The following is a 13,859-nucleotide window of genomic DNA, read 5'->3' on the forward strand; positions in this document are numbered from 1 at the left end:
ACTGAGATACTGCATCTCCTACACAAGGATTTTCATCTTGATTTTGGCAGGGTGGGGCTCATACCTCCCCCCATTCCCACTTTATTTTTCCATTTCATCACATTCTCATCAGTCTACCCAAGGCTTCCCAGGCTGGGGGCTTTCACCTTGCATTTTTCAGTTTTCTTTATCTTTTCTGATATTCAGCAAAATCATCTTAAAGCAGAAAAACTGCCAGTGGGATGGGAAGGAGGTGGAAAAGAGGGGAGGGATAAGGGAATGGAAGAGAGGCAGAAGACATACAAGCACAGAAGAGAGACAGCGAAGCAGTTTGCACATTCCCTCTTCGGAGAGTTTCTCTCTCCCTGACCTCACTTTCTCCACAGCCAGAAATTCCACCTCCAGACTTGCCAAGGAGACGATGTAGCATTCCTCTGCTGGGCCACAAAGCAAGTGTGAAATGTTCTGTTTTAATAATTTACAGAACAAAAGGAACACAACAGTCACTGTCTGATTCATATCTGCTGAAATCCAGCAGCCAAAGCTGTGGGAGAGGAGAGAGAGATGAAGAAAAGAAAGGAAGAGGAGGTGTGGGTTTGGTTTGTTTTTTCTTCTGGTTAGTCACCGTGGACCCAAGGAAAGACAAGAAGGACCAAGCTGGATTATACGAAAGTTCAAGAGCCCTTGGTGTCCTCTCTCTGGTGTGGCTGCTGGTAGACGACTGCAGAGAAAATACAAGGAACGGTAGAACTACAAATGCTCTTTCGTGAGCTCCTCTATTACACGATCCCGTTTCCCTTCCTAAGCAGGAGGTTGTGGCTGCATCATCAGGTTTGAGAGCCCCTCATAGGCCTTTCTTCCATGGTGTTTTCTAATCACTTTTTGAGCCCATTCATACTTTTGGCACCCTGGATATTTTTTGATTGTGTGCTCTGTGAAGACATGTTTCCTTCGAGTTGTTTTAAGCCTTTCCTTGTTTCACAGAATCTCAGAGGGGTTGAGGTCAGAAGTGGCCTCTGGAGGACATCTGATCCAACATCCCTGCTCAAGCAGGGCCACTTGGAGCTGGCTTTTGAATATCTCCAAAGATGGAGAGTCCACAACCTCCCTGGGCAATCTGTGCCAGAGCTTAGTGACCCTCACAGTAAAAAAGTGTTTCCTGATGTTCAGAGGGAACCTCCTGTGTTTCGCTTTGTGCCATCGCCTCTGGTCCTGGAACTGGGCACCACTAGAAAGAGCTTGATTCTGACCTCTTTACAACACCCTACAAATTTACAAATTTACAAATACCCTACTGGTATTTATAGATATTAATGAGATCCCCCAAAGTCTTCTCCAGGCTGATGGGACCCAGCTCTCTCAGCCTTTCGTCACAGGAAAGATGCTCCAGTTCCTTCATCATCCTTATGGCCCTTCACTGAACTGTCTCCAGTATGTCCATGTCTCTCTTGCACTTATTTACTTCTATGCCATTCATAATTCTTGTACTTCTACCGTATCCTCCTTCAAGCATCTCTTTTCCACATCATCAAGTTGTAGTTTACTCAGTGTCTGCTTCTGTAAAAGCTGCTCTGTCCCTTGATCACTTTTGCCTCCCTTGCCTGGTACTTCTCCAGGGAACCTCAGAAATGTGCTCACATCCCAAAGTACAGGTGAGCCATGCACTGACTTACACAGCAGCAGACCACAGAGAGGTTTCCAAAGGTTGGGCATGGCAAGCAGAGCACCAATCATTAAGACAAGGAGAGAAAGAAGAGTTAGGAAGGGATTTCAATGGTAAATCCTTGAAAGCACTGGGACGACCAAAGGCTTTGCAAACATGTAGAAAAGGAGGATATGAGTAATAGCCAATGCAGATTCAACAAGAACAGAGCTGGTCAGACTCATCTAATCTGCTACGATGAGGTAATAAACCTTGTAGATGAGGGGGAGGTGCAGATGCCGTATATGTTGGTGTATAAGTAAGGCTTGTGTTACTGTGTTATATGGTGTCACTATAAGCAAGAAAGGGGCACCTGGACCAGAAGAAAATATGAAAAGATGGATGCAAGCCTGTTAAAAAACTTTCTTGGAGGTAAGTTAGTCACAGCACGAGGCAACACAAAAAACCTTTCGTAAATCTGGTGCTGATTAACATTTCCATGAATGACTCAAAATAAAAGCACAGCTTTTTACGTTTGCAGTTGACAGCAGGCTGGGACAAGCTGCCAGAAAGCTGGATGCAGGAGTAGAGGTCAAGGCAGACTTGGTGAGCAGGAAAAAAAGGATGCAATCCAGTGATCCTCCGTTGGGATCCTCCTCCAGCCCCCGCAGAGAGAAACTCTCAGTCTGACCTGTGAAAGGGCTTTTCCCCGCTTATGCCTGCCTTTGGCAGCACAATGTGTAACTGGCCTAAACTACAGAAATTTAGTTAGACACCGAGAAAACCTTTCCAGTGCAGTGAAGCACTGGGATGGATTGCCTGGGAAGGCTGCTAGGACTGGTTGGTCCTCCATGTGGAGTGATGGGTGAACAGGAGGCCCTAGCCCTGCCTTCAGGCAGGAGGGAGGCATATCTGACCTCTTGAAGTCCTGCCTTTCTGTGATTTTTACGGTGATGATGCTTTGTTATGATATTGATGTTTTGTTGTTATTATAATGCTGCTTCATTCTCTGCTCCTCTACTAATAACTCCTTCCATTCAGGTGGCTGGTTTGACCTGGGCTGAGGATTTTTGACCAGGTATTCTCAGGTGCTGGTTACACGATCCCTTCAACACATCATAAATCTGAGCTCCTGCTGGGATGGTCTTGTCCTCTCCCCCTCCAACATGTGCTTGCTCTTACCCCCTTGCTTGCCTGGCACCGCAGACCGTGCAGCTGCATATGACTCAAGTCAGGAGACTGATCCAGCTGAAAACCCACCAGCCAGGAGTGAGGCAGGAGGAGAGATCAGTTTTCCATTACTTGTTCTGCTATCTCACATCCTTTGTCCGTCTTGTCTACCTTGGATGGAGCAATCACGTCTTGTGCTGTGTTTGGAAGGCCGAGTGGAAATGTAAGGTGATACAAGTACTGGTTTGAATAATCGTTTCCAGACTGAGGGATGTCTAATATTGCTGTGCAGAGGAAAGCAGTGTCCGAGCAGCTCCTGCTGCTCCTCAGTTGGGTGTGTAGCTGTGCAGAAGCCCCGGGAGATGCCAACCACCACCTCAGGAGGCAATGGATCGCACTGGAACACTGGATGGCACAGACTATTTCCCCATTAACATGAGGGGGATGCCAGGAATGTTGTTGTCCCATGTTACAGCCCTGATCCTTGCCTTCCAGGGTCCTGCCCCTTGACCAAGGGGTCATCACGAGCCTCATTTTTAACATATAAAAAATCTGCCTAGCTGCTAATGCATTTCTTTGCTACTCAACTAGAACTAACCAAATCTTGTTATCTGGGAGAGGGAGCTTGTTCTTTGTCACAGAATAAATTTTCTAAGACTTGGAGGGTTTGCAAAGTTAGGAGAAATGAGCATGTGTCACTGAGGGAAGGTGCAGGTCAAGGGATAAGATGAGGAAGATCGAGAAGAAATGGAGCTGGTGGAAGCTATGTCATAGAAAATGCATTTTAAAATTACTTGACTTGTTTTAACAGCAATCGAGTAATGAAGGTAATGAATGAGGCAGCCAAGGGAAGGGTCTTGGCTTTATTCCCATTCCCTGTTAGACACTCCTGCAGGTGAACACGTCAAAGCAGTCTCTATCCTGACACCAAGTGGAGAGAGCTCACAAGTACTCCTTTAAAATACCATCAAGTGTATGAGACTGCCAGTGAGGACAGCTGCTGGCCCAGCCACCCCTTCTAGCGCCAGTGAGGTATCATACAGTTTACAGGCATTTTTGTATTTATAGGAACATTTTCAAGATCCTGGCTCTTAGCAGCAGAGGTTTACAGCAGAGATAGTTACACATAACCATAAAGTCATAGAATGGTTAGAGTTGAAAGGGACCTTAAAGACCATCTAGTTCCAAACCCCCTGCCATGGGCAGGGACACCTCCCACTACACCAGGTTGCCCAAAGCCCCATCCAGCCTGGCCTTGAACACTTCCAGGGATGGGGCATCCACAGCTTCTCTGGGCAACCTGTTCCAGTGTCTCACCACCCTCACAGTAAAGAATCTCTTCCTGATATCTCATCTAAATCTCCCCTCTTTCACTTTAAAACTGCTAACCCTCGTCCTGTCACTACATGCCCCGATAAAGAGTTCCTCTCCTTCACTGATGATAAAAAAAAACATCATTCTGGGCTCCTGCAGTTTTTACTCTTCTACCCCAAGTTTCCACCAGTGCCACATGTGGTGAGCAGCCTGGTGTGTGCACGCAGGGCATCCTTATTGGGGACAAGGTGGGTTTCCAGAGTGGTGGGAAAGTCACAGAATCACAGACTGGTTGAGGTTGGCAGGACCTCTGGAGGTCATCTGGTCCAACCCGTCTGCTCAAACAAGGCCACCTAGAGCTGGTTGCCCAGAACCATGTCCAGATGACTTTTGAATATCTCCAAAGATGGAATATTCACTGCCCTGAGAGTAAAGAGGAAGGCACCTTTTCCCTGGGAGGAAGGGCTGGTCCTCTGCTGTGTAAGGTGATGGGCATTGCAATGTGTGGGGTTGTCCCCACCATGCTGGCAAAGAGCAAGGCAGGGTGCACAGACCTGAGCCTGACATCTCTCCCAACACAGTTAATTCACACTTTCCCGCATGCTCCACCTCCAGCCTCCCCCATTTTCTCAGGAGGGGCCAGGGGCTTGATTTCCTCCTTTCCCGCATGTCAGACCTCCTGCAGAACTTCCTCAGCATGTAGCTCAGGTCCTCACCCCCACCTCACCCTGAGTACCTCTAACTCCTCCTGAGCAACACATCCTTTTTGACCTTGATGCTGGGATTGAGGGGCGATCACTGCCAGATGGGGCCCCCCCATGGATTCAGCCTCTGAGGTGAAAGACACCTTTTTCCCTGGGTGTCTTACTCTTCATTCTCACTTTTCCTGCCTCCTGGGGGAAAAAAATCTTTCATCGTGTTGCAAGGCACCAGAAAGTCACAGAAGCTCCAGTGCCAGGCACAGACTAAACTTCAAATCCCCAGCCAAGAAGCAGCAGCATCTGAGAGTACTCCGCATCAGAAAGGTGACAGCTTCTTTCCCAGGGGAAAAAATCTGCATCAATTTAATATAAAAAGGTACGAAACACATCTAATGTTGAGCTGTCCCAGCCCTCTGATGGATGGCATTCAAAAGCAACATAGAAAGGAGGCACCGGTGATGATGAATTTATGCAGTGGAAAGTATTCAGCGGCTGCCTTGTGTTTTAAGTCATCTCCTAATTATTCTACATAAAAAAAAAAAAAAGGAAGAGGAAAATGTATTGTGCATGGACTTACCCAGCTGATCCAGAGCAAAGAGGGCTGGGGCACCTTCGGAGAGCTCATTGTCTGGGGGAAGAAAAACAAATGCTCGGAGAGGTCAGCTGGAGAGGGAGATGTAGAGACCTGGGGTGACAACGCTGTTTTAATCACACTGCAGATAAGCCCCTGCTTCCACTTCACCCCTGACAGCTTTCATATGTGTGTTGTGGGTTGTTTTTTTGTAAATCCAGCTCTTACTGAAAAACCTCGGAGTCAGCTCAAGATAGAGACTTGGCGGGATGAACCCTTATGTCCCCTCCAGTACTGCTGAAGAGCAAGAGCTCTGCTGCCCTGTCTCTGCCCTCGCTGGGATCCCCGGCTGTGCTCCCCTTTTCGGCTGTGCTCTCTACTCCCTTTCCTCAGCACTCAGGGTACGGCCAGGAGCATCCTGCCCACAGCAAAGCTTTCATGTGTGCTATGGTCTCCTCCAACAACGGCAGCTGGGACAGGTTTAACCAGCAGGAAAACACTCCAGCTGGGATTTTTCAGGGTCTGAGCAAACCCTTGAGTCATCTGATAATAATATTGCTGTAACTCAGTGCCTGTGGCAGGTTAGATCAGTGGCTCTGGAAACCCCTCAGCTGGTGGTCTCTCTTACCAAAAGCTCCTAGGAAATGATTATTTTGGATCCTAAACCCATGCCCACCACAAGCTCAACCCATCTTTGCCTGCTCCCAGCTGCAGAGCACAGCACACGGGGACACCTCGCTGCCAGAAGGACCTGCAGCCCCATAGGAGCACATGGCCAAGTGCTAAATGCCATGTGTGCCTTGGAGTTGGTGGGGATTTCTTTATATTCAAACATTTCTTTCAATGTCAAAATATTGCTAACTTGTAGAATCTCAGTGCAATTTAAAAATAAAAATAAGCTTACAGAGTGGAGTTTTTTCCTGTTGGTTTGGGGGGTTTTTTTTGGTTTTGTTTTTTTTTTTTTTTTTCCCTTTCATTTCATGGCAGCAGGGTAGGTTTAGACTGAACAATAGGAAAGAATTTTTCACAGAAAGAGTGGTCGGGCATTGGAATAGGCTGCCCAGGGAGGTGGTTGAGTCACCATCCCTGGATGTGTTTAAGAGACGTTTAGATGTGGTGTTGGGGGATATGGTATAGGGAAGAACTTTGTAGTGTAGGGTAGATGGTTGGACTCGATGATCCCAAGGGTCTCTTCCAACCTGGATGATTCTATGATTCTATGATTCTATGATTCTATGGCATTTGTTCAATGCATGAGCTAAACTAAAAAAAAACCTTATAGTCTGGAATCTGTGGACTGTTCCTAGGGGGTTCAAGGAGGATGTTTAAGAAGGACAGGTGCACGACATCATATAGTAATCCATACCTGTGACATTTTCTAAGAAGTCTCACCCCCCATTATAAAATGCTGCTAGGCCCATCAGTTAGTAAAGGCTGTGAGCCACTAATTTAGGATAGCAACAGGCTTCATACAAATCCAGAGGCCAGTGTATATCCACATATAACTGTTTTGGATTTTTATAAACTCCTGGCAACAGTGACTCTGCCCTGCTCTGCTTTATAGACCCAAGCACAGTGGAATCCCAAAGCCAGCAGTACAACCCAGCCTATAAACAGTAACAGATCATGCACATGGTCAAGATTTTAGAAAAAAAAAAAACACAACAACACAACAGAAGCAGAGATTGTCCTAATGGACAAAAGGATGGACTGCAGCACACATCCCTGTGCTGTCCCCTGGAGCCACCCTGGGCTGGGTACCTGCAGAGGCAGTAGATGTGCTATCACAAGGATGCCACCCAGTGGTGCTTGCCTGGGGAGATGGAACCCAGGGCTGCTGGGTTCAAAAGCACCAAACCTCCTTATCTAATTCAGCTTTCATGGAAAAGGAGGCGATGCCACATCTCAGACTGTCCCCTCTCCCTTCCCCAGGCATCTGGGCTATCAGCGGGAAGCCGAGGGAAACAGATGGAGATAAGCAAAGCATTTTACCAAAGCAAAATGTTTCCGTTCCCAAGGTGCTCTCATCTGGAAGGCTGTGGGTTTATTTTGGTTTTAGTCTGGGGCACAGCACGTCCCAGCCAAAGAAGGAGCTTTGCCCAAGGAGGGGCACCTCGTGCTAGGTTGGTGGACGGGGACCTCCAGTGATAAGAGTGAGCTGGGGGAGAGCAGGGAGCACACATGGCTGCTCCTGCCAAACGTTCAAACAGGGATTAAATAACAAATTACAGCAGCTGGCTGAAAATTAGGTAGAGGTGAATCGATACAAGAAATAGGTCCACTGGCTATTTCCTATTGCATCTGTCTGGAGTGCTTTCCTGAGACTGGCAATTTCTGGAGATCGATAGACCCCAGACTTGGGCTGGCAGGTCTTGTGTCATGCCAAGGTGGGCTGAAACCTTGAATGGTCCCGCACAGTGAGCCCCAGCCAGGGCAGCCCTTGGCTCTCCTGTCACTGCTGGGACAGAGTGTCTCCCAGGAGCCACCCTAAATTGTCCCATGCAAATACGATTGAAGAGAGGAAGGGGTATTTTGCCAGCTCTCCTCCTTGCTCCTCCTCAACCACTGTCATCTGCAGAGTCCTGCTTCTGGAAAATGAGGGTGGTCACAGCTAGCTCCAGTGGCACATTAACTTGCCAAAAGGTGGGTGTTGTGGGATTTTTTCGCAAAAAGCCACTCCAGAGAAGGAAGACAAACCACTGATCAAGTGCCTGTGTTAGTCTGGCAGCTCCTGGCAAGGCACTGCAGCTCAGATCAGACCTTTCCCACCTCCATTCTGAGCACTGCCTTGTTCTGGACATAGCCCAGCAAAACCCCTGGGACCACTGCAAGCACAGTGAAGGGCAGCAGCACATTGGGATGACTCCCAGCATGTTCACTGGGTGGATTAAAAACTAGCAATCATGTCCTACCTCCTTTCACACTGGCAAAGGGATGGATCCCACCATGAGACAACCAGTTGGTTTCATCCAGCTTCCAGTTTTCACCAGGGTCCATCTCTGATCTGCAGCATCAAAGATCTGTTTGCAATGCCTCCTGCAGCTCTCTCTGGGGAATAACCAGAAGATACTCTGAGTGCCTGTGGTGGTCCGCACCACAGCCAGCTGCTGAGAAGCTTCCCTCAGCAGAGGAAAATATATTTTCAATATTTCCAGAAAAAAAGGAAAATAAAAAAGCACATGGCTCACAGGGGACTATTGGGCCAAGGAGCAGCTGACTCTGCCAAGCCTTGAGTCACATTGACGAGTCTCCCTGCTGTATCAAAAGGCCACCAATGCTTGGACCTCTCCCGTTTTCTGTTGTCAGTCTGCCTAATGCTGAGAAATTCCTAATCCCTCACAATATTTTCAGGGATGGGGTTTTATTTCTGAGCAGCATGATGTGCCACCAGGGCATCCATCAGGGATGTGTGTCTTGGATCTACGTGCCCAGACTGACCACTGTGGAGTCCCAGCTGGTGAGGAGAATGGGCAGGAGTGCTAGCCCTTGCTCCTGTGTCCCAGCCCCTCCATGGACAGAAGTTACAGACTGGGAGTTATCAGTTACACGTTACAAGCTGATGCTATCACTGGCCACTTGGCTCTCAAAACTGCCCTGGCTCTGGAGAGATGGCTGTGGGCCACCAGGGAAGGATGGAGATTATTGAGCAGTTAAAGCTGGAGCTCCTAATCCTGAGAAGTCCTTTTCTGGTGCAGACACTGAATTATTTTCCTATCAGCCATTCAGTGCTACCTACTGGTTTCCTGCAGCTGGGAGTCCATGGAGGAGGCAATTTTCCTCCCAGATCCCTTGGACCTGAGCATCCCTGTCGGGGTAGGTACACAGAGGCTTTTTACCTATCCTGAAATTTTCAGGATTACATGGATTTGGGAGGGAATAGAGTCCCTCCAGCATCAACAACCTCTAATTTATCAAGGAAGCACACAACAATGTTGGAATGCAACAAAAAGTTATTGCAGAGCTCTTTTGCCTCTGTGGGAAGACGCTGAAGAGGAGGTGACAACAGCAACTTTCCGTAATGCTGTCTGATGCAAACCCAGACCCCAAACGACACCAATGGAGCTGGTTTCATGGTGACGTGAGTCCCCTGACACCCACCATACTGGCAGCTGTGCATCTCTACTCAGCCCCTGATTTTCATCACCATCATTTGTAGTAATTTGTTGTAATTTAATGCCAGCAGGACCCTGAATTCAGGGCGCTTCTGGGAGGGATGTGCAGGTACTGATGGAGGGACACCATCACACCAGCACTGTTTCCTTAGGAAACCAGGCAAAGAAAGAAGTGGATGGGCCCTGTCCCCACAGGGAAGCAAAGCACGGCTGAGCCACACCATTGGATTTCCCAAACACTGGTACCTCCCAGCCACCATCCCATGGGGGAGAGATGCTGGAGCTGGGGGGGCTGCGGGAAGCGGCAGCAGCCCCACATCAGTGTGTCACCCCAGGCTCCCGTCATGGCACAGCCCGAGCCCCTGCCGGGTCTCACCAGCGTGAATCATGGTTGTGCCGGTGCTTCCGTGGCCAGCCAGACCTGTGAGAGGTCATTTCACACCGTCTGTTGCTCAATGCCTTAATTAAGTAGAATTAAATACTTGTGTGTATGCATTTGCTGAGCAGCAAACAGGACAGGTCACTGCTGCGTGCAGGTGGAGCTTGACTGGGGTTTTTTGATGTAGCAAAATCACCTGAAGTGAAATTAAGAGGTACTGAGACTCTGGGTGTATTTGAGTTGAATGCATAATTAAGTTTAGCTGAGAGAGAAGAAAAAAAGTTCTGAGAAAAGCTGCAAGGCTCCATTTTGACATTTGAAAAATGAAACTTTTTGTTGTTCTTTCAAATGACGTTTTTGGTTTGAAAGTGACCTAGTTTGCTTTTTCTTTTCTGTTTTCTTCTTTTTTTAAGTTATGAAAAGCACTAAATAATCTCAAACCAGAATGTCTCGTGCAATGCTTACAAAAAGAAATCAAAGAAGAGAAGAAACATTCTCCTTCAGGCGCTGACCCAAAACAAAAAGTATTTTCAATTTTTCTGTTCAGCTACTGAAATGAAAAACCTATTATTTGTACAGCTCCACTGCTGAAAGGCATCTCGTCAGTGCATACTGCTGGCAATTTATTCTTTCCACCTGCCAAGGGAGAGGTTTGTCTGCGAGTTCAATAAAAGTAAAAGAGAGAAAGAACGAAAGGGCAATTTATCAATGTAGCATAGAAGATAAAATGGCTTTTCCATATTCACTCATCCCTCTGAAAGACAGAAAAAGCGAAGCTCTGGACCTCAGCTCTTTGCCCACTGTCCCCCTCTGTTCAGAATTATATAGACATGTATAGACACGTATAGAGTTCGTATAGACACGAGTCCTGAGCTCCCATCCCACAGAAATTTAATTGCAAATGTAAAACTTCTGACTTTACCAGTGCATAAGGTCCAACCAATACTAGAGAAAGCAAAAGCCACAATTTATTATGGATAATAATACCAGCAATGACAAACACCTAAAAGATCATAAATCTCAGTCATTGCTGTAGCGTCAGTGCATCCATCCCTTAGTGTGAGAGCACAGCAGAGATTGGTGCCAGCAGAGCTCCTAAGGTCCCCGTGGCCAGCATCACAGGCTCAGGGATGGGTTTGCGGTCCCTCTCTTGGCACAGAGCATCTACCATGTCCGCCCTCCTCTGTGGCTGCCCAACAGGATGGGATGGGAGGGAAAGGGACGGGTACGAACACGGCCCAGGGCCCACTAGCAGCATTAATGTTCATGCAATACACTTCTCGCTACAAGGCAAAACTGGAGAAAGAGGCATTGTCATTCGGTCCGGTGCCTCATGAGGGCTGGGGTTGATGCTGTAGCTGCTTGAAGCTCTCAGCCTTGTTGCTGTCAATAACCAATGCCTGCTACCTCCATCTTTTAAGATGAAGACAAATCAAATGTCTGATTTTCCAAAGTGCCTGCACTCAGATCCTGAGTTAGTTCTCACTACGGGCAGGGGGAACTCATTTTACACATACACAGATTGAACCGGTCCTCTAAGAAAAACAAGATGAGAAGACTTGACATTCCTGCTATATGTCATATACTGATACAATAAAAAAAATAATGGGGGGAGGTGAGGGGGTGGAGGGTGAGTTAAGACCCCTTTCACTTCACAGCTTTGGTTATACCTCAATAACACCCACAGGGTCCACAAACCATTGTCCATTTTCGGCCTAACCTGCAAATCTCTTCCAAACTGCAGAATGAAATATCACACCATTGAAATGACCATTTCAGCAACCCCTCTAATTTTACATTACCATTTTACAACCCCTCTAATCTGTAAGAAGTGGCTGTCAGAGGACAAGCCCCAGTTAAGCTCCTCTTCTGGAGCGTTTCCAGTTTAAGACATTCTGCCACGCAGCCTCTCTGGGCACTCAGCAGCTGCACAGGGATTTTCTCTTTTAGTACCATAAACTGCAGAATTCACAGGGCCAGAACAGCAGGAAAATAAAAGTTAATGACCTGAGACTAACCCAGACAGACAAGAGATTACAGCGTCAAACCCTACACACTCCAGCACGCAGGGGCTTGGCCTGGAGGACAAGAAGAAGCCAGCAGCGTTTGCCCAAGCACTGCCCTCAGAATTGGCTCCATCCACATGCCTCACCAAAACCAGGCACACCTGAGCAGAGATGCAGACGCTGTACGAAGGATCTCCCATTTCTCTGAGCTATCACATCTGCTTGCATACAGTTCAACTTCAGAGCTCTAGCTGCATCCCACCTACTTGACCGGGGTAAAATCAGTGGCATCTTCCAGAAGAAGCAGGCTTAGCTACTTCTCCTCTCCTCCACAAGGAATGAAGAAGGGCACAGTTTCATGAGATGCTCAGTCCAATCTGACCTGGGCGTTGCTAGGGCTGGTGACCACCTAAGGCTGGTGACCACCTAGGGCTGGTAATAACCATGCACCACCTTGCTGGTCCAAGTCCCCAAAGCAGTACACAGGAGCCCTTTGTGCTTAACGATTTGTTTGTTTAGATAAACAGTGTTTTCAACCCCTCATAGCACCTGACAAGAGCTCAAGTGTGAGCCCTTCTGAGCAGGATCTGGCCTGGTGGAGTCAGGCAGTGTGGGGGACACACAGCTGGTTCCTGGGAAGCAGAGCAGACCCAAGCCACACCATCATAGTGCTTGGTGTCCAGGCCAGGGTAGGTGACTGCAGAGCCACCAGCAGCACGTCACAGCCTGGTGTAAAGGAGGAGTGCTCATCAGCAGGGACTGGGGCAAGAAAAAGGGCTACACAACAGTTGAGATGGCCACCAGACATGGGAGGTCTGGTAGTTGGGGCAGGAGGGAGGACACCAAGGAGTGTGAGACTGAGTATCAGTTTGATGAGAGAAGGTGGGACAGGAAGAGAAATCTCTGTTTCTGCTCACGTTGCAAACCCTACAGTGAGGGTTGACTCTTGCTAGTGTGTTTTCCAGCAAGAGAGGGCACCGACCCTAACCTGTTCCTCTGAGCAATTTGTGGGGGGACAGACGATCATGAAACCAAAGAGATGAGGCGGGCAGCCAAGGCAGGACTGAGGCTGAGCCAAGAAGCAAGGACTGAAGAAGCTTGGTCCAGCTGGAGAAGAGGAGAGAGCTTGGGCAGACTGCGGGAGAAGGTCTTGGGCAGCAGCCTTGCAGCAGCCATGCATGGTGGGGTTAAATGTTACAAGACAGATCCCGTTCCCTGAGATGTTTCCCAGCACCCTGCAAAAATGCCGGGACAGTGGCACAGCCTCCCTCTCACCAGGCATGGGCTGGAAATGTCCAGCCCCACACACACCAAAATGGTATATACATCCTTATGGTGCCTGTTCCTGCCCAATGCTCATCAAAATGGTGTATACATCCTTATGATGCCTCCATGGTAACCCAGATTCTTCCCGATCCCAATGAGTCCAGAGAAGTTAAAGCATCCCCTCACCCTCAGTTTTGCTCGGAGCAAAACTTATGTGTCAAAAAGGCCACATATGCCAAATCTGGGAGCAGCGCCGAGGGGGAGTCACATCGCTTGGGCAAGCAACAGCTGCTCTTGGGCAGGTGTCGCTGCCCTGGGAAGGTATCACCTTTCTGCACCCCCCTCTCCACAACTGTTCATCTACCCAAGGGCAACGCGAGCGGGAATGAGAAGGTCTGACCGAGCCTTTTGGAGCTGAGAAGGGCAGGATCAGGCCTTGGAGGGGGGACATCACAAATCCATGTAACTGGGAGCACAATGGCCACAGCGAAGGGCACCAGGTGACAAACTGCTTCCCTCATACCACAGAGCTCAGCCTCACGGCTGCCTTTAATCACCTACTGCTGTTCTTTACTGCCTTGGACGTGCTCTCCCTTAATTAGCCCAAAAGGTGACTAATGAGCTATTTGTTAATGCCATCATTCAAAAAGCTCTATTTGTAGCTGGTTTGGAAGAGTTTTTTCAAAAGCGGAGAGTTTCAGCCAGCTGGCACAGAGGAC

The 13,859-nt window shown here is 48.2% G+C and overlaps 1 protein-coding gene across 1 annotated transcript in view; it reads right to left on the reverse strand.

The window, feature by feature from the left end:
• Positions 1-8,374, reverse strand: part of AMOTL1 (angiomotin like 1) — a 73,502-nt gene extending 65,128 nt beyond the window's left edge. The window contains exons 1-2 of the mRNA XM_074144398.1: positions 8,290-8,374; positions 5,384-5,434 (exon numbers count right to left, since the gene is read on the reverse strand). Coding sequence (XP_074000499.1) covers positions 5,384-5,434; positions 8,290-8,374 — 136 coding nt within the window. The remainder of the gene's footprint in view (positions 1-5,383; positions 5,435-8,289) is intronic.
• Positions 8,375-13,859: the final 5,485 nt, after the last annotated feature.

The sequence above is a fragment of the Numenius arquata genome, chromosome 1 (genome assembly GCF_964106895.1).
Source record: "Numenius arquata chromosome 1, bNumArq3.hap1.1, whole genome shotgun sequence".
Classification (NCBI taxonomy): domain Eukaryota; kingdom Metazoa; phylum Chordata; class Aves; order Charadriiformes; family Scolopacidae; genus Numenius; species Numenius arquata.